This window comes from Poromitra crassiceps, assembly GCF_964638095.1.
Source record: "Poromitra crassiceps genome assembly, chromosome: 2".
NCBI classification, from domain to species: domain Eukaryota; kingdom Metazoa; phylum Chordata; class Actinopteri; order Beryciformes; family Melamphaidae; genus Poromitra; species Poromitra crassiceps.
This window is the reverse complement of record NC_139624.1, coordinates 28750273-28771700: the sequence shown is the minus strand read 5'-3', so window position 1 is coordinate 28771700 and position 21428 is coordinate 28750273. Positions and strand designations below refer to the sequence as shown.

The 21428-nt window shown below is 45.6% G+C and overlaps 1 protein-coding gene across 1 annotated transcript; it reads right to left on the bottom strand.

Moving 5' to 3' along the window:
• Positions 1 to 788: 788 nt before the first annotated feature.
• On the bottom strand, positions 789 to 21162 carry LOC310792886 (tetraspanin-9). Its single transcript, XM_083654656.1, has 8 exons — positions 20965 to 21162; positions 16612 to 16691; positions 12491 to 12682; positions 11580 to 11654; positions 10301 to 10402; positions 9387 to 9518; positions 2358 to 2441; positions 789 to 1337 (listed from the first exon to the last, which is right to left on the bottom strand). Exons 2-8 carry the CDS (start codon positions 16672 to 16674, stop codon positions 1266 to 1268), a joined length of 720 nt encoding a protein of 239 aa, XP_083510782.1. The 5' UTR covers positions 16675 to 16691; positions 20965 to 21162; the 3' UTR covers positions 789 to 1265.
• Positions 21163 to 21428: the final 266 nt, after the last annotated feature.

Sequence of the window (21428 nt, the reverse complement as noted above, 5' to 3'; positions counted from 1 at the left end):
AACTTGTTCACTGCTGCAGTACATAGGATCAGACCAGTTTTAATGAATCCTCCAGAAACCAATGCTTTTTTAACCTACTGTAAACTTTTGCTAATGTCTAGTGTACCCTTCTTGCCTTGCCTGTTTTTGACTTGTACATAGGCAAGTAGGCTACCTTTCTTTTCTTTTCTGTAGCTTATGTGTAGGCCTACTTTGAGAGCAAACCAAACCAGAGCCCAATTCCGTGTACTGTATGTGTACTTGGCCAATAAAGCTGATTTTGATAATATTAGATACAGTAAATATGTTCAAATGTTATTCTCACTTTCCACTCTATAAGTTGGTACTTTATGTTTCTATGCTCTGTGTGTGAGAATTTCCCTATGGGGTTCAATGCATTAAATCTATAAACATTTATTATTTGTCTCTGTATTTGGTATTGGATCATCTTGACCATCTCTACTCCTGTCTCTCTCCATCTGTTTGTCTCTGCCCTCTGCTTCAATGACTCAGTAAAGCACATTACAGGTCAGCTCATCAGTTATTCAACAAGCAGCGGTATTTCATTATCACCTCAGAAATATAAAACGTTTGCCGTCTCAGGGGATCAAAAAGTGTATTGGTTGAACTGATATGACCTGTGTTTCATTTCACTTACTCTGCCTTTATCAGTGTAATCGAATGGCTGGCGTTTGACAGTTGGGGTGAAAGCAGATAAACTACAGTGTAAAGATTGAAGGAGTCAATAATCACTTGATATCACATGCTATCAGCTGAGACAAAACAATATGATTTCACATTCTCACCTTTGAGAGAGTAATCTCTGCTTTTATTGAACATGTCTTAGGACACATGCTTGTTGTAATTCAATGGATCCACACAATATATTATGACAAAAGGCAAGGCAACTGTCTATCGTTCCCTTTAATCTTCTTCTCAGTCTTTTCTCTCTATTCTGAATGGCAGAGCCCAATCCTCAATTACCTTTGAAATAAAAACACTGGTTATATAGTTTGATAAAATGGCTAGTCATAAGAAATACTAGTTCAAACACTATTCACAACAATACATGGGGTGCATAGATGAGGAATGCGAGATAAAATGCTGTTGTGTGGCATGCACTACAAGTATGTCTGTGGGTTATTTGGGCTATAAACATAAGGTGGGGGGTTAACGCCAAGGCAACAAAAGTTGGGTTGTAGCATCTGGAGAGAAGGTGACATAGTTTATGTAATGGAGATGAAACAAAGCAGGTGAGTGTGTGTGAGAGAAAGAGATGCATCCCCTCAGGCTTCGTACTTCTTCCCCGCCCGGTGGATCTGTTGGTAAAGCGTCATTGAGAAAGCCATACCAAGAAGCTGGAAGAACAGAGACACACAGAGTTAAGAGAAATCCTCACAAGAGCATCTATAACCAGGGTTGCATACTTTCTTAAACATCAAATTCCATGACTTTTCAAGGACTTTCCAGGACCAATTCCCTCAAATTCAAGGACCCAACATGGCATAGATGAGACACAGTTCAAGGTTAATTACTGTTACAACACTTATAATCTCTATTACTATATGATAGTGGCCGATGTTTAAGAAAGTATGGGAACACTGACGCACAATTGGTCAAGCGAGGCCGCGCTGCGGCCGGGCTACATACAGTATGCGAGCCCATGTAGCAGGCGAGGCCGGGCTACATACATTATGCGAGCCCGCGCAGCAGGCAAGGCCGTGCTGCGGCCGGGCTACATACATTATGCGAGCCCGCGCAGCAGGCAAGGCCGTGCTGCGGCCGGGCTACATACATTATGCGAGCCCGCGCAGCAGGCAAGGCTGGGCGAGCAAGCTGCGTCTGCAAGCCCGCGAAGCGGGCGAGACCTCGAGGGCAAACCAACGAGGCACAATAGAAATGAGCGATGAGGACAATGACGACGACAGTGAGGAGGAGGTAGGAATGAGCACTGCCAGTTCAGTGGGCGTGGTGAGGAAGGCTAGAAAGGAGCGCACTCTGTTTTTAGTTTTTATAATGAGAACTAGCAGCTCACCGACAACAATTGGCTTGAATATGTGAACACTTCTCAACTGTGCTGTGTTACAGTGATGGCAGACTGGTCTCTTGCCTTCTCTAACACAGCACAGCAAAACAATATATTGTGTAAGGTGAGCAATAGAGACAGACTTATTAAAGTTAACGTTAAGTAAAAAATAAATAAAAATAACTTTGATTTCTATTCTTCCACAAAATATAAATTCAAGTGCTTTCAATGACCCATGTCTATTTTCTAAAACTTTTACGGCCTTGATCTTTTTTTCCTCAAATTCACAACTTTCCAGGATTTCAAGGACCTGTGGGAACCCTGTATAACTGTCACATGACGGGCTGCTTACCTGTATGACCAACACACACATAGCGATGGTTCCCAGTAGGTGTTTGTTGTCATCCAGCCACTCCTCTACCTTCTCATAGCAACCCTGCAAACACACAGCAACAGCAACAATAATAAGGATACAGGCCTAAGTATGAATGAACATAGTGAGCCAACACCAGTCATATAAAAAGACCTGCGGGTGTTTTAGAACAGCGAATATAAAAGCTTTCACAAACTGGGTATAGTTGGGTTCATATTATGTTATATCAATCAGTGACAGAGTAGCAAAAGGACAGTTTCATCAAAACAAAACAAGCAAACAAACAAAAAAGATGGTGGTAATGCATGCATCTGTGCAACATTGGACATGATTTCTGATTAAAGTAATGCACTGAGAAAGATACATTTTTAAGACCGTTGAAACTTGAAATATCAGACTTGAGTACAACATTTAACCGCATTTAAGACCTTTCAGGGGTTTGGATTTTTGATAATACAATTTAAAACTAGGACCTAGGATTTAGACTTCTCTGGTACTAGATTTCTGGTACAATGAAGTGACCCAATTCTGATTTTTTGCTCACATGTGGCACATATCTGATATGTGTTATGAACGTGTAAAGGCGCCTTCACATGATAAGCGTTCTGCACTTTTCTCATCGCGATCTGGTGAGCGGAGCGCAAATCTGCAGGACGAGGTGAGCAGCAGCAGCAGCACGAGCGGCTATCTTCTCCTCTGATTGGTTGCGCTCATGAAAGGGCAGCAATAAGTAGGTCAGCGTTGAGATATTTTGAACTCTGGGTGCAGAGCAAAAGTGACAAAATCGCGCTGTGCGCGTCACCAAGGGTAGTGCTGCAGCCTGTAGTGCTGCATCCTATTTGAGCAGTGCCGCTCTCCCCCATAGGAAAACAACGGGACAGCGGGCACAGAGCTGTTTTACCACAGATCATGTGTAGGATCATGTGTATGATCATGTGTAGGGGGCTTAAGCAGGAAAAAAGCACATGGATTCGGATATAGTCAGGTCCCATTCAGGCCTCAGTCATATGTGGAAATAAATCGGATATGAATCGGACATCGCCCAATGCGACTGTCATCTAAGCGGACATATCGGATAATTGCCACATGACTGAAAATGTGTGCAATTGCATCCTCACGCATTTCCAAAGGCTGTACTCAGCTGTTGACTGTGTGTGTCTCGCTCCCGTTCCCGACCATATGAAGGCTTTATTCAAAACAATGGGAGTCCAATTTTGTTCAAAATACCTCCTGAAATTCACCAGTTATCTCCCAATGCACAGATGATTCTGTATCCATTATCCAAACAGCGCTATTTTAGAATTCCAATTGTCTCCAAATAACCAACACAGTCTCTTAGAAAATTGTGAAATAATAACATTGGTCCACAGCCAAAAATGTTTCTATTTCACAATTTCAGCTCTAAAATTGTTAAATGGAAATGTTTTTTTGAATGCGAGTTTTTACAGGGGTGGGAGTTTTTAGAGGGGTGGGAGAGGTTAGGTTTAGGGTTAGCAAAGGGCTAATTGTGGGCATGTCGGCGCGCTGCGCTTCACGTCATCTCGGCGCACATCTCCGTATAGGCGTGTTTATGCCCAAAAGCATAGTGGAGGTGTGGTCATGGCCATAAAACCACATCGTCACCTCAGCAGCTTCCTCCTTCACTGAGAGGGAGTGAGAGAGAGAAAGAGGGAGAGAGAAAACGTCTGTATGCTTATCCCTTTTCTCTCTTCTATCTCCATTGCGGTAATATACTGCATGCGTAATTACGCAGCGTACTGAGAGTAGGGCTGGGCGATATGGCCTCTAAAGAATATCGCAATATTTTTCGGCTATATCGCGATACACAATATATATCTCGATATTTTTGAAATCTCTCATAAATGCTCGATTTAACCCTTCAGGGTTCATACACATTTTGACCAATGGATTTCCATGACTTTTCCATGACTTTAAACATTAGGGTTGTCCTACAACCCAGGTTTTACGAGTGAGAACGAGAGCTCTCACTAGTGCCTTAAACGCTGCAACGCAGCCCTATGGAAGACTGTTATTTTGCTCCAAAATTACTTTTCATTAAAACCTGACCACCCACCCGTAGGTGGCGTGGTACCCCCTGGGACTGACACGGATCCACGTGACTACGTCACGTCCTGCCAGCCCAGGGATAATCACTCTAATTTCTTCCAGCCCGCTGAGATCCGACGCACCCCGTGACGCATCGACACAGCAAGGCTGGGTAGTGAGAGCTCTCGTTCTCACTCGTAAAACCTGGGTTGTAGGACAACCCTAATGTTTTACTTCGTTTCGAACTCAAGCTCTTACTAGTGCCTCCATTCAACCGACCTTGCTGCCGGGAGCACCCCACAGGGCGACCCGAAAGGCACCGGTGAACCACGGCCATATGGCAACGTTTATGCCTAACCGTCTGACATATTAGAGTGGCAACGATACTACTTTCTTGCCACCGACAGCACCGCGTGCGCGAACTGCGAACCGGACACGTCGAGACTGTAGTACCTGACAAAAATGTGATGAGAGGACCATGAGGCCGCGGCACACATGTCCTCCACCGACACACCACGCAACAACGCAGAGGATGTCGCAACACCTCGCGTAGAATGCGCCCTGATACCCTCCGGGGGAACCTTGCCCACGGCAGAGTATGCCAACGCGATCGCCTCCACTATCCAGTGTGATAAGCGATCCTTGGAAAGGGGTCCGCCCTGGGCCCTTTGCCCAAAGCAAACCAACAGCTGATCTGTAACGCGTAAAGAACGCGTCCTGGCCACATAGGCCGAGAGCGCCCTTACGGGGCACAGCATGAGCAAACGTCTCTCCTCACCCGTCTCTAACTGAACGGCGGGGGACAGAATGCTGATAAGTCTATGACCATAGACCTAAAGCTGACATTAATAATCTTAGGTTGGTAAGCCAGGTTAGGTCGCAACGTAACCCTGCGCCCATCATTCCCAAAACCACACAGGCCTGCTGCACCGAGAGGGCAATCAGGTCACCAACTCTCTTTCCTGACGACAAGGCCAGCAGCAGCGCGGTCTTTAAAGACAGAACCCTTAAATCGGCGGAGTCCAAGGGCTCAAACGGATGACCCGTTAGCCCGTCCAGGGCTAGTAGTAGATGCTAATTGCTGAGAGAAGCGGCCCACACAAGGTGCGGGGCGAGCTCACCTAGCTAGTGAATCGCCCAGCTAAAATCCCAGACGCCAGTAAGCTACACTACATTTATGTAGGTCACAGCAACGCCTGTGCGGCGTGCTCCTGCCCTTAGGCATGCACACATCAAATTAATTGTGCCGGTCGTAACCGGCCAGCGTAGCCTCACAGCTAATACAGCACCTAGCTGTTCCCCCCTCTCTCTGCTAACAGGAAAATGGGGTTAACGTGCAAGCTAAGCCTGCAACGGTAAGAGCTGGAGTGCTACACATCACTAGATACTGGCTGCACGGGAGCAAGCTAGCTATCTAGCTAACTGAAGAGCATGGCTTCTAGCTACTACTCTGCTTAAGGCGCGCCCTACACAGAGGTAGCTGGCGCGAAGTACTTAGCACACAGACACTAACTGCACGTGTGCACGTTAGCTATCTGCCACAAAACCGGGTGCGTTACCCTGTCTGGGGACGCAGCCAGATAGCTAGAGTGCTACAAGGTAGTCCAAGCTAGCTGCACTGAGCAAACTAGCTAACTATCTAACGCGCGCGCTCTAAAGCCGGCGCCTAAAGTACCTAGCACACGAAAACTACCCGCACGGGTGCCAAGGTAGCTATCTGTAACAACTGGGCTACTTAGCCTCTTTGTTCCTGTGCTACGTGGTACAAGCTATTTGCACGTATGCAAAGCTTAACAGTTTGAGCGCGGACCTAAATCGGCCCTCAAACGAAAACGCTGCCCCAGCCAGGGGAGCGAAGCAAAGCTACACAGCGGCAGCAATAACCACTATACGGCGATAGCAGTAGAGCTACACGGCGGTAGCAATAAACAGTTAACTAAGGAAGATACTCTTAGCTTTGATAACTTGTTCCGACGCCGCAGGGTGAAGGGTACAGGGTCGGGTCCCCGAAGCCTGCTTTATCCCGTCCACGCGACCCTCTTGAGGTGGGCAAATGAGCCGGAACGAGCCTAGTATCTAAGCTATGTAAAAAGAGCTAACTCCTAGTTAACCGTGGAGCTTTCAGAAAACACGTCTTATCAGCGGCTGGAAGAAAGCGTAAGTGATTATCCCTGGGCTGGCAGGACGTGACGTAGTCACGTGGATCCGTGTCAGTCCCAGGGGGTACCACGCCACCTACGGGTGGGTGGTCAGGTTTTAATGAAAAGTAATTTTGGAGCAAAATAACAGTCTTCCATAGGGCTGCGTTGCAGCGTTTAAGGCACTAGTGAGAGCTTGAGTTCGAAACGAAGTAAAACCAAATTTCTATGACCAAACATTTTGTAAAGTCTCGTGTATACTAGGGCATTCACAGACTAGTAAAACCACTAGTCGACACTGTGCTTAGTAGTCGACTAGTCGTTTTAGCAAAAAAAAAAAAAAAAAAAATTTTTTTTTTTTTTTTTTTTTTTTTAATCTTTAAGAAAGAACATACATGGACTATCATATCCCATATCCCCCACAAAGAACATCAAAACACAACAAAACAAGAAAACTGCATAAGATACACAATAATCCAAGAACAAACAAGACTATTGGACAAACAACCAAACAAAAACAATGCATTCAAAGTAAATACATAGATCTTGCCCTGTTGGCAGCTAGGAAATGCATAGCTTTAAATTGGAAAGCATCCAATCCCCCAGCTGTAGTTCACTGGTGGAATGAACTCTCAAGCTACCATATGTTGGATAACATTTACTACAAGAGCAAAGGCAGATTCTTAGACATCCCCAAAATATGGCAACCACATACAGAGTTTGACTTTAAGAACTTTTTACCCCAGTGTCATTAGGCTTATCAGGATAGGAGCTGAATGCATTGTTTTTGTTTGGTTGTTTGTCCAATAGTCTTGTTTGTTCTTGGATTATTGTGTATCTTATGCAGTTTTCTTGTTTTGTTTTGTTGTGTTTTGATGTTCTTTGTGGGGGATATGGGATATGATATTCCATGTATGTCGTGTAAATACCTCATGTTCTTTCTTAAAGATTAAAAAAAAAAAAAAAAAAAAAAAAAAAAAAAAAAAAAAATTTTAATTAAAAATAAATTAAAAACGGTTAGTCGACTAGTCGACTACCTTTAGGGACGACTAGTCGACTAGTAAAATTCACTAGTCGTGAATGCCCTAGTGTATACATGAAAAAGTCAGTGAGTAAAAATATTCTATGTAATGTAACTACTAACAGATTACAATAATTGAAAAACTAACATGGTCATTTAGTACTAAAACACGTTACTAGCCCCAACACTGACGACAACAAAGATCTTAGTAGAGCTGGGCAATATGGACCAAAAATCATATCTCAGTAATTTTAGGCTGAATTGCGAAATATGATATATCTTGGTATTTTCTACAAAGTGGGCTAGATTTTCAATTCTTCGCGTTTGATGTATGCATGTGATTCCCCCTCCCTTCCTGTTTGTCTGAGTGTGAGACGGTGTGAGAGGGAGAGCTGACAAGAGGAAACGTGAAGCGAGTCATGCCGGCGGCTTAAGTTATAAACAATGCGTGACAATTATACTCGAATGTTCACGATATAGTCATTTACTACATCTCACGTGGCACAAGCCGCGATACATCGAGTATATTCGATATATCGCCCAGCCCTAACTGAGAGCCGTGATGAGTGATGCTGCTCTATTTGAAGAAGTTGAATTTCGTTCCACCAGCACACATTTTATTAATCAGCTATTTTCTATTCATTTCTATTAATATATATACATCGAATCCCACCAATTTAGTCTGTCATTTTCCCTTGGCGCACATAAAGACACATGCTTCCGTCACTGTCTGCTTGATGGCGAGAGGGACTTCAGCTGCCATCCGCGCAGGGAAAGAGGTTACTGTACTGGCCGGACACAGGTGTTGTGCGAAAAAATTATGCGTTTTGAATTGGATTAGGGGATCGAGGGTCTGGCGGGGCAGGAGTCTGTGTGCGCCGGGTGCTGGAGGGGGGTCTCCCCCGAGAAGGTGGGAGCTGGACGGGTATGCAGGCTTGGTGGTGGGGTGGGTGTGGGTCGGTGCCCTGGGTGTTTTGGGCCGGCCAGGGTGGGGAGAGGCAGCTTGGCACAACACCGTCACAACTTTCTCAAAAGCAATCTATTGTTACCTCACACCACAAACCTGTATGGTCGGGAATTATGTAGCCTAATAAAACCATGACAAACGAATTCTCATTTTTAATTCAAGGTGTGTTTTTTCTGCAATGTAGGCTATAGTTGAAAATCAACGTGGCTTTCCGAGGAGAGAAGAGTGTGTGCAGGCGCGAGTGGAGAGTGACATCCATGCCGTGCGTAAATGGATCCAAGCAAGGATTTCCTGCACTGCACGGAGATGTGGAGACTGTCTGCGCTCAGGCGTACGTCTGCGTTTGAGAGCACCCATGGCCCCTTTTTCTATCACATTGCGCTGGAACGCCTATTTTGGAACGGGCAACTCCAAAACCTCTCTTTGCGCTCGGCACATACCGAGAGTATCTTCCCCACAGCGCTAAATGACACTTGCGCGAGACACATGATAGGCTAGAGGCCCACCGACACGCCTGGGCCACGCCTACACCTGTGTCATCCCAGCGCAAAACTGGGAAGATAGCAATAAGAGGCGCGCAAACGCAGCGCAAACGATAGTGCCGTACAACGATAGGGCCCTAAGACTTTTTAAAGACCTGCTGACACCCTGCATTCACTTTGTCCTTGTGAGATCACATAAGCAGGGGAAGAAGAAGGAGAAAGCCCCCTGTCCCAATACGCTTTGAACGTATATGGTTTCTTCTCACACACACACACCTCCATTGGAGGAGTTGCGCACACACACACACACACACATACACACACACACACACACACACACACACACACACACACCCGTGTCCAGAAGGTGTTGGAGGCGTTGCGTCCACAGCCCTGGTACAGGTCCTGGCAGCAGCGGTCAGGAACCACCTTCTCCTGGAGGGCGGTGTGCCAGTCAGTGTGGCTCATCACCCCACAACACCGCCACTGGGTGAAGACACAGTCAATTAGTATAACAATAAGAAACTTTATTGATATTGTATATTATTGTATATTGTATAGTGCTGCCCTCCACCATTTCCACTAATAGTCATTAGCTCAAGTGATTAATCGATTACTGTAGTTCATTAGTCGTCGCACGTCCTTGGTTCCGCCTAGTGTGAATAGATCGGACAAACTGTTGTCAAGATATGCTCACACACACACGAGGACAAGGACACACACATAGAGACAGAGATTCTTTGCTTTCTAGTTTGACGGCATCAAAATCTCACTCCAGCCAGGCACCCAAACGTGGCAACCTTGGTCTAATAACTTTTTAACAACAAGGAACAGCTCCCAAATGGAGTTTGAGTGTTGTTTTATTCTTCCTGTGACTAACCGACTAATGAAAACGAAGACTCTCCTCATTGACTAACCGATTAATAGGGGGAAGCCCTAATATTGTACTTCTCTAAAGGTATGTGTGTATCTGTGTGATATACCTCTGTCTGTATGGCGTTCCATGGTGTTTGTGTATCTGTGTGATATACCTCGTGTCTGTATGGCGTTCCATGGTGTGTGTGTATCTGTGTGATATACCTCTGTCTGTATGGCGTTCCATGGTGTGTGTATCTGTGTGATATACCTCTGTCTGTATGGCGTTCCATGGTGTGTGTATCTGTGTGATATACCTCTGTCTGTATGGCGTTCCATGGTGTTTGTGTATCTGTGTGATATACCTCTGTCTGTATGGCGTTCCATGGTGTTTGTGTATCTGTGTGATATACCTCTGTCTGTATGGCGTTCCATGCATTCCTCAGCCCGGCGTTGTCCTCTGTGTTGTACAGCACCAGCCCTTCTTTAAGGTCCCGTCTGGCATTGTCGCTCACCTGAGCACACAGAGGAGGATCATGGGATATTGAGGCACACTCATCTACGTCAAGCGCCCTCGTAAATGAACATGAATGTGGGGCATCTGGGTAGTGTAAGCACTCGCCTACCACCGCAGAGACCCGGGTTCAATTCCCGGCAGTGGTACCTCGAGCTTGGCTGTGTCTGTGCGGGTGGGAAGCCGGTGGATACTGCACTAGTGGTCGGGGCGCCTGTTCTGGGGGAATCGCATGATCCTCCCATGTGCTACGTCCTGCCCGTGAAACTCCTCGCTATCAGGTGAAAAGAAGCGGCTGGCGTTTGCACATGTATCAGAGGATGCATGTACTAGTCTACAACTGTCCCCAGATCAGCAGAGGGGGTGGAGCAACGACTGGGACAGCAGAATTGGCCAAGTACAATTGGGGGGTGGGGAATAACCTGAATGTCCCTGAGTGACAGTCCTACCTGAATGTCCCTGAGTGACAGTGCTACCTGAATGTCCCTGAGTGACAGTCCAACCTGAATGTCCCTCAGTGACAGTCCTACCTTAATGTCCCTGAGTGACAGTCCTACCTGAATGTCCCTGAGTGACAGTCCAACCTGAATGTCCCTGAGTGACAGTCCTACCTGAATGTCCCTGAGTGACAGTCCAACCTGAATGTCCCTGAGTGACAGTCCTACCTGAATGTCCCTGAGGGACAGTCCTACCTGAATGTCCCTGAGTGACAGTCCTACCTGAATGTCCCTGAGGGACAGTCCTACCTGAATGTCCCTGAGTGACAGTCCAACCTGAATGTCCCTGAGGGACAGTCCTACCTGAATGTCCCTGAGGGAAAGTCCTACCTGAATGTCCCTGAGTGACAGTCCTACCTGAATGTGCCTGAGGGACAGTCCTATCTGAATGTCCCTGAGGGACAGTCCTACCTGAATGTCCCTGAGGGAAAGTCCTACCTGAATGTCCCTGAGTGACAGTCCTACCTGAATGTGCCTGAGGGACAGTCCTACCTGAATGTCCCTGAGGGACAGTCCTACCTGAATGTCCCTGAGGGACAGTCCTACCTGAATGTCCCTGAGTGACAGTCCTACCTGAATGTCCCTGAGGGACACTCCTACCTGAATGTCCCTGAGTGACAGTCCTACCTGAATGTCCCTGAGTGACAGTCCTACCTGAATGTCCCTGAGTGACAGTCCTACCTTGTCTGTGTAGACGAAGAAGAGGATGAGGAGAATGAGTTCCGCCAAGAGGATGATCAAGAGAACGATGAAAAACTGAGAGTGGGAGAGAACAAGATGATTTGGAGATAAAGTAGGTTACTCATATTAGTAGGAAATAGGCAGGTTATATCAGCTTCCTACATAATGACATTCAGTATACATTTTAACATATATTCATTGCAAATAAAATGAACAAAATAAACAACCATGGTACGACACAACTACTTGGTGGATATCCTATTTGTTTTTCACACTACCATATTTGCTGTAAAACATGAACTCAGACGTATTAGTCGCTTTATGTATGTATTAAATGTGATGCAGGTGATATAGGAGCAGCAAAAGTCTACAGAGAACTTTAGCATAATATCAATAGCTTAAATCGATTTGATTTCAACACTTCGTTCGAAGTCACAGATTTGAACCGCCACGGCGTCCCAACATTTAGAATTTCCACAACCTGAATGCAGCTTTCACTAGCTAGGAGGACCACACCATCAACCAGGAACGTTTAACAGATTGATTACAATAAGCAGGTGATTGACGATGATCGAATGTGTAGAAATTAAGGACAAGTTTATTGAATGTGGTGTGGGGAGGCTTAGTAGGGATCAGCCGCAGCGCCCGGGCTACGACAGACCCCCATTCTTATAGTGTCCTGTGAAGGAGGAGAGGAGAGAGAGAGAGAGATGGGAAGAGAGAAGAGGGTGGGGGGGGGGGGGTGCTGAATGTGGAAGCTAAGAGGGAGTAAAGGGGTAGATCAGTATAAATAGGTCAATTTGATTGGTCGAGCCTGGGGAGCGTAGACGTATGGAGGCGTGGCTGAGGTGTGGCCCTGCTCCTGAAACCCACTTAATAAGCTTCAATTGAGGTTTTGTAAGAATACGCACACTCAGCAGCAGGCACTTGTTCTCCTTGATGGCACCCAGGCAACCCAGGAAACCCGTCACCATGACGACAGTGCCCAGGGTGATGATGAGGTTGGCGGCAGAGAGCGAGGGGAACGAGGGCGACAGGGCGGCAAAGCTGCCCTGAGACACCGACAGCCACACGCCAACACCCAGCAAACCACACCCACCCAGCTGGAACATAGACAGGAAGGATGCTCAGACATTTAACAACGACTGATCTCACTAGTGATTTACGGTGTAATGCAGAGTGTTGGCTGGTATACTGATCTCACTAGTGATTAAGGTGTAATGTAGAGTGTTGGCTGGTATACTGATCTCACTAGTGATTAAGGTGTAATGCAGAGTGTTGGCTGGTATACTGATCTCACTAGTGATTAAGGTGTAATGCAGAGTGTTGGCTGGTATACTGATCTCACTAGTGATTAAGGTGTAATGCAGAGTGTTGGCTGGTATACTGATCTCACTAGTGATTTACGGTGTAATGTAGAGTGTTGGCTGGTATACTGATCTCACTAGTGATTTACGGTGTAATGCAGAGTGTTGGCTGGTATACTGATCTCACTAGTGATTTACGGTGTAATGCAGAGTGTTGGCTGGTATACTGATCTCACTAGTAATTTACGGTGTAATGCAGAGTGTTGGCTGGTATACTGATCTCACTAGTGATTAAGGTGTAATGCAGAGTGTTGGCTGGTATACTGATCTCACTAGTGATTAAGGTGTAATGTAGAGTGTTGGCTGGTATACTGATCTCACTAGTGATTTACGGTGTAATGCAGAGTGTTGGCTGGTATACTGATCTCACTAGTGATTAAGGTGTAATGCAGAGTGTTGGCTGGTATACTGATCTCACTAGTGATTTACGGTGTAATGCAGAGTGTTGGCTGGTATACTGATCTCACTAGTGATTAAGGTGTAATGCAGAGTGTTGGCTGGTATACTGATCTCACTAGTGATTTACGGTGTAATGCAGAGTGTTGGCTGGTATACTGATCTCACTAGTGATTTACAGTGTAATGCAGAGTGTTGGCTGGTATACTGATCTCACTAGTGATTTACGGTGTAATGTAGAGTGTTGGCTGGTATACTGATCTCACTAGTGATTAAGGTGTAATGTAGAGTGTTGGCTGGTATACTGATCTCACTAGTGATTTACGGTGTAATGCAGAGTGTTGGCTGGTATACTGATCTCACTAGTGATTAAGGTGTAATGCAGAGTGTTGGCTGGTATACTGATCTCACTAGTGATTTACGGTGTAATGTAGAGTGTTGGCTGGTATACTGATCTCACTAGTGATTAAGGTGTAATGTAGAGTGTTGGCTGGTATACTGATCTCACTAGTGATTTACGGTGTAATGCAGAGTGTTGGCTGGTATACTGATCTCACTAGTGATTAAGGTGTAATGCAGAGTGTTGGCTGGTATACTGATCTCACTAGTGATTAAGGTGTAATGCAGAGTGTTGGCTGGTATACTGATCTCACTAGTGATTAAGGTGTAATGCAGAGTGTTGGCTGGTATACTGATCTCACTAGTGATTTACGGTGTAATGTAGAGTGTTGGCTGGTATACTGATCTCACTAGTGATTTACGGTGTAATGCAGAGTGTTGGCTGGTATACTGATCTCACTAGTGATTAAGGTGTAATGTAGAGTGTTGGCTGGTATACTGATCTCACTAGTGATTTAAGGTGCAATGCAGAGTGTTGGCTGGTATACTGATCTCACTAGTGATTTAAGGTGCAATGCAGAGTGTAGGGATGGGAATCGAGAACCGGTTCTTGTTGAGAACCGGGTCCCAGTGGATCGATTCCTTGGAATCGTTAGCCAACGTCCTGAACGATTCCACTATCGATTCCATGCGCGATGACGTCACACGCTGCGACACGCACGCAACGCAGCCTTGTTTGTTTCCAGCCACCAGTCTAGGCAGAAGCAAAACGATGACCACAGTGCCACTTGCAATGCTTGCAAAACCTCTATTTCGTCAAAGGGGGGAAATACTAGCAATATGCAGAAACATTTGTCCACACAGCATGCAATAATTTTGGAGGAATGTCACGTTTTTGATGTGCTACGGAGTGACGATAATAACAGCTAACAGCAGCGCGGCTAACGTTAGCGCGTCATCTGTTAATATGGAGAGTACACTCCTCCAGACCCTGTCTATTGTGTAAACCAGATTTCACCAATACTCCATTTCCATCCATTTAATTTAGAGGATGATGACGTTCAGAGTCAGACTGGTTCAGGGGCTGGTAGTCGCTTTGGGTCAGACTCTGACAGAGGCTGCAGCGAGTACTTCTTGTGCAGCTCCTCTAGCCCCTCCATTCACCCAGACCCAGGCAGGGAAGAGTAAAATGACCGAGGCGAGGGTAAACGAATGTCCCCGAGCAGTGACCAAGTTTGTCTGACATGCCAGCTAAAGTAAAATGTCCAAAGTTGCATGTTGTCATTTTAACCACTAGTCCTGTTTCATTCATTCCCACTATATATTTTCTATAGGGAGATGACAAAGATGCTCAACCCAAAATACAAACCCCCAAACAAAGCCAGTTTAACAGACACACTGATCCCTGCTTGGTATGGGATTGAAAAGAGCAATCTGATATCAGAGCTGAATAATAATACATAATTATAATAATAATAATCTAAAAGAAAATTAATGTTAACACATTGAGTGCCAGCCATTTTTTCATCCTGTAGGTAAATTGTGCCAGGTTTTTTTTTGAGGATTCTGGCTCATTTTACAAGAGCCGAGGATTATTTTCTGTTAAGAATTCATGAACACCAATCATCTAAAAATAACTAATAGAATGTGTGCTTTCTCTGTCTAAAAGAGTTAGTTTGCAGAGTTAGTAGTTATGTAGATATTAGCCGTTGAGTACAGCATGGTTTCAGCGTCTGGAAATTTATTCAGAGATAAATGGCTTTTTGTGAAATTCGACAGAACAGTCACTTTAACCATTCATTTTTGGCATCAGTAAGACCGTCAGACATTCTAAACAATAGTTTTGAACAGTAATTTCCTCCATAACAACAGGAAACACCCCTCTCATTCAAACTCCTCCCTCCGTGTGTCTTCTCCTCCTTCCTCCTGGCTCTACAGCGGGCGTGTCAGAAGCGCGTTGCTGCTGCCTGCCTGCCTGCCTGCGTGCCTGCCTGCCTGCTTGCCTGCGTGCGGACGCTCCTTGTGCGAGTCAAGATGGGCCGGGGAATGCGTGGGCGATGGGCAGATGTTGATTCTGGCCTTTCTGAGGTGTTTCAAAGTGTGTTTCACCTATAATCTATTTTGCAAATCGCTCTCCGCTCTCTGTGTGCGGCTGCCTGCGCGGCCGCTCTCGGGCAAGACAAGTGTGGAATGGATTACTGTAAAATCGCCTCGCCATTTCCTTGAATGGCTTGTCTCCCGCGGCAGTTTTTTCTTTGATTTCGCTCGTCTGGGGGAGCACTGTCAACACTTAGTGGGTCGGTAAAATAGATTATACACATTCTCTTGCTCCAATAGTTATCTCGAAGATGTAAAAGTTGTTGATTGATGTCCCACCGTCAAAAAAAAAAAATGTTTATGTAAGACGAGTTATTTCGGCTCTGGCACTCAAGCGTTGGATTATGTAAGACGAATTATCTCGGCTATGGCACTTAACGTGTTAATAAACCCGTTTGTACTCTTTTTTTTTTTTTCCTTGCCCAATGAGAATCGATAAGAGAATCGATAAGGAATCGGATCGATAAGCAGAATCGAAAATGGAATCGGAATCGCTAAAATCTTATCAATTCCCATCCCTAGCAGAGTGTTGGCTGGTATACTGATCTCACTAGTGATTTACGGTGTAATGCAGAGTGTTGGCTGGTATACTGATCTCACTAGTGATTTACGGTGTAATGCAGAGTGTTGGCTGGTATACTGATCTCACTAGTGATTTACGGTGTAATGCAGACAGAGTGTTGGCTGGTATACTGATCTCACTAGTGATTAAGGTGTAATGCAGAGTGTTGGCTGGTATACTGATCTCACTAGTGATTATGGTGTAATGCAGAGTGTTGGCTGGTATACTGATCTCACTAGTGATTAAGGTGTAATGCAGAGTGTTGAATTACCCAGAAGAGCAGGTTGAAGAGGAAGAGCAAGTATTTCACACAGCAGATGCAGCCGCGAGCCATGGTTCAATTGAGAGGCGCTGCAAAAAGACAATTTAATGATGATGGTTGGTTGGGTGAATTTCCTCCTTACATTACATTACATTACATTACATTGCATAATTTAGCAGATGCTTTTATCCAAAGCGACTTACAATAGTACATTTTGTCAACAGTAGTGAAATCAACTGTCCCTAGGGGTCCCCGGTCCCTGGCTGACTATTTTTTATCCAGGTGGACATTGCATGACCTAGTGGGAAACACTGTGCAGTTTGCTCCTCAATTTGGAGCCAGCAGAACTAGTGTAGCCTACATGTCATTGACCGTTGTCCCATTTTATTCCTTGTTCCTCCTACAGAGTCTAACGTACCGCTTAAATGATGTTCTTTTCAGCATAAACGGCGTGTAAGCAATCCCTCTGTCTGCTTTGCCTTCACTTCATCCACGCTTGCTCGACCAAACTCTCTGTCAGCTGAAATGTCTTTGACCCCTTCGCTCATCCAGGCTGCAACAGTTGCATAGCAACTGTAATCTGTAACTCTATGTTGTTAGTATTGTATTAGCTGTAGTTTTGCAGTTAACACTTTCAGTGCCACGGCCCTTGGGCAAAAGGTTGCTTGCTGTGCCACATAGGCCGCAATGCATTTTAAAACAGTCATATAATTTTTTTAATAATTACTATGTAAACACTGAACACGCACAAATAACGATGAGACTCTCTTCTATCACCTGCAAAAAAAAGTTTATTCATCCCATTTTCCGTTCTTTAGTTATGAGCCGGAGAAGATAGCTTGATTGAACGAAAAACATACCTTTTTTTCTACGAGCTGAGATAACGAGCCTTTTGTGAAATTAAACATTTCAAGCACATCTCTGACTCTGAAGCTAATTTTCTGATGTCTGGGTCTGTCTGGGTGAAGTGTATGCTGCTCTGCTGCTCTCCGTGCTCCCCCCCCCCCCCCCCCCCTCAACTGCACACGCCTCCTGGGTGTGTCTTATGTGTCTGGTGGCTCTCAGTCTCTGCTGAGTTTGCTGCGCACACACAGTGAATGGTGCGCGACATTCAGCTTTTTGGTTCCGCGTGTGTTTGTCACGGGCTGGCATGCTTCCAGTTCGGAATAATAATGCTGATTATGTGAATGTGCTGTTGCAGCGTACATGGAAGTGCTCAGTTGTGACAGCGGATGCTGCTGCTGGGGGCACAGCTGGCGTTGTGCTCGTTTATGGAGGCACGTCGATGCATACGGACGGATGCGATGCGATTTCCTCATTTTACCCAGTGACTATTTCTGTGTGTTTGGCTCCTTTTTCTCTGATCAGGAGAGTGCTGTCGCCACCTAATGGGTTTGTAAAATAGGTTATCGACCTCCAATAGCTACAATATTGTTAGAGGCGACGTAAGAAGCTTAGATCGACCCCCCCCCCCGTCAAAAAAACAATTTGGAGTTATGACGCCATTTGGCGTCGCTGGCACTGTACGGTAAATTTCTAATGACGCCATATGGCGTCGCTGGCACTGAACGTGTTAACATTAGTATTACCATTAGTAAATCTGACATCATCAGTGATGCTGGTCTCATTGGCCAGTTGGCCACACAGCAGCCGAGTTGTAGGCAAGGCCGCGCAGCTCAAACACGACAGTGATGATGGGCAGCTAGCATGTACTGTACGTTCTGATGAGCAGCTAGCATGTACTGTACGTTCTGCAGCTAGCACCTACTGTACGTTCTGACGAGCAGCTAGCATGTACTGTACGTTCTGCAGCTAGCACGTACTGTACGTTCTGCTGCAGCTAGCACGTACTGTACGTTCTGCAGCTAGCACGTACTGTACGTTCTGCAGCTAGCACGTACTGTACGTTCTGCAGCTAGCACGTACTGTACGTTCTGCAGCTAGCACATACTGTACGTTCTGACGAGCAGCTAGCATGTACTGTACGTTATGCAGCTAGCACGTACTGTACGTTCTGCAGCTAGCACGTACTGTACGTTCTGACGAGCAGCTAGCACGTACTGTACGTTCTGCAGCTAGCACGTACTGTACGTTCTGCAGCTAGCACGTACTGTACGTTCTGACGAGCAGCTAGCAAGTACTGTACGTTCTGCAGCTAGCACGTACTGTACATTCTGACGAGCAGCTAGCATGTACTGTACGTTCTGCAGCTAGCACGTACTGTACGTTCTGACGAGCAGCTAGCACGTACTGTCGTTCTGACGAGCAGCTAGCACTTACTGCACGTTCTGCAGCTAGCGCGTACTGTACGTTCTGCAGCTAGCACGTACTGTCGTTCTGACGAGCAGCTAGCATGTACTGTACGTTCTGCAGCTAGCACGTACTGTACGTTCTGCGCCGCATGAGATCTGATTCATGAAACAAAGCAGTGTTTGACTACCATTTCGCTCACTTTAACGGTTTCGTAATATAGCTAGCTACTTCTAATGGAGAATAAGTTGCAAATGGCACTGGCGTTGTCAGCCCTTCTCTGGTCTTTTGCTTTTGGAAGAAAGGAAGAGGCCGTGGTGAAAAATAAGGAGAAACTGCACTAAATGGGTGCTATCATGCAGTGAGAGGCTCAATGGACTTTCCCAAAGGCACGTTGTGGTGAAAATATCAGTGTATTGGAATGATCAGATGAAGTTGGAAAATGAGCAGTGTTTTGTGTGTGCTCTCTTTTCTTCTCCTGCACAGTTTCGCTACCCCTGACAAATGTTTTATTAATCATCATCAGTATATAAATGGGAACTAGGGCTCCGTCTGTCTGTCCCACTGATGACATCAGTGATGTCATAAAGGACATCAGTGAATTACTCACACACACAAGGCTATAGTTCAGTGATGGTGTCTCTGATGACATCATCAGTGACTGATGCCATCAGTGATGTCATACATAGGCATTGTGACATCAGATCGGGGATGGGGTGGGTTTTCAGAGAATGCTGGTGGGATTGGAGAAATGGCTGCCCCTACCTACTACTCCACCACTTCCAGTGAAAACTCTTCAAGATTCAGAAATACAGACATGAATGGGAAGAAACACTTGGTTTGACAGGATTAGCGAAGATGAAAGAGTGCGTTCGTAAATACGGTAATCAGTAGTAATGATTCCAGATCGCAAAATGGCACAAACGGGACCGGACCAAGCCAGGAGTGGCAGGAGGCTGGTGAACAGAGGTAAGTTTAAAACGTTGACCGTGGTTAGTATAAGTCGGTCCGTTAAGGTTCGTTATTTTTCATTTTAGTTTAGAGCGTCAGATTTGATTTAGCCAACTGCAAGGCACGTGTTTTCTGTGGTGGTGCATGGTGGCTTGGTGGCCTGGTTAGACAGCAGCATGTCTCAAGTCAGGAGAGCAACATTCACGCCATGTCAGGACACCTTGCAGTGTCCCACAAGCAACTCCCGAGGCTGATACAGTAATGACAGCTTTTTAATCCCTTCTGGACATCATCTTCTAAGAGACACTGTATGATATAAACCCAACGCCCATCGTGCCCATTTCCTATCCAGTTGTATTTAGGCTACTAGGAAATAAATAGATGTACTATCTGCCATATAAATCTTGGCTGCTGAGGTGCTTCTCTAGGCTACATTATGCGATTTGGGAGTTTTACAGTCAAATACATAAACATTTATTTATGAATCAATATAGTGCGAGAAGAAAGTAAACAACTCATGTCATATGCTCAACCAATCTGGAAAAATGCATTCTTCAAACTTTAAGTATCAATCTAAATGTTTTCTTGAAACAATCTTATGATTTACTACCACTGGTGCCCTATCCCGCTGTCGGCGGTCGTGGACCCGAGGAGCGGGGTCCCTGCTGCGGGGGGCGTCCCTTATTTTTTGCATGAATGGTGGCAACCCTAGAACCCCTGGTCTAGACTGTTACTTTGGCGGAACGTGGAGACGACGTCACCTTGTGGCCGGCGGCGATATGACTTTCTGGGTAGACGACCGACAGAAATTAAACCAAAACTGTGCGGTGACGTCGCGGTCGAGACAAATTGTTTGCTGGGAGCATAATTGTTAACGTTAGACTAGAGTGGTGTCTGTCCTTTATCGCCACAGCATGTTGCAGTGAACTGGTCTCGACGTGACGTCATTGAACTCAACTTCAGTCTGTGGTTTTTTAAACTTTGATCTGAAAACTTACAAAAGCAGCAGCACTAAATACATTTTATACTCTCGTGATAACCAAATCCATTTAGATTTATCTAATAAACAACCAAATTACTCACTTGACTCTGCTCAGGCCGTGATTATTTTCTTTTTCATGCCGTAGGAAATGAGAGAATGGGGGAAACAGAATTTCTTACCGTGGGCTACGAACTGGAGCTCATCATCCTATCATCTCAAATTTCTACCCCAGACCTCCACATGCCGAGATGTGTCGCTTTCTCTAACGTTGCTTTCTCCCGATATAAAAACATAAAGCGGGTGGTTGTAAACTCATAAGTCGGCCAACTTTGAAGTTTCGTCGATGGCTGGCAGTTGGTGGTGAGGAGAGGAGAGGAGGAGATTTCCTTTGGAAAGGGGGGAGGAAACTGGAGCAGTCAGTGTTGCCAGATCTCGCGAGAGAAACAAACAACCAGGCTTGGCTGGCGTAGCGGTCAGCCAAAGAACGTAGATTGATAAGAACCGATAACCAATTGATGGCTCCATTGCAACATCACAGCGGGAAGCAGCAGAGCTACGCCTCCGCCATCTTGGCCCCTGAACGCAGCCTGCCGTGAGACTATTGAAACCTGTATGGAAACAGCATCAGTAAAACGTCCCGCCG

Bases quoted from the DNA above. Each gene is read 5' to 3' on its own strand.
- LOC310792886 (XM_083654656.1), bottom strand. From the start codon at position 16,674: ATGGCTCGCGGCTGCATCTGCTGTGTGAAATACTTGCTCTTCCTCTTC. The intron at 10,403-11,579 runs GTAGGACTGTCA...CTGTGTGCTCAG, and splicing joins TCTTCGTCTACACAGACAAG to GTGAGCGACAATGCCAGACG. The intron at 9,519-10,300 runs GTATATCACACA...GTCTTCACCCAG, and splicing joins GGAACGCCATACAGACAGAG to TGGCGGTGTTGTGGGGTGAT.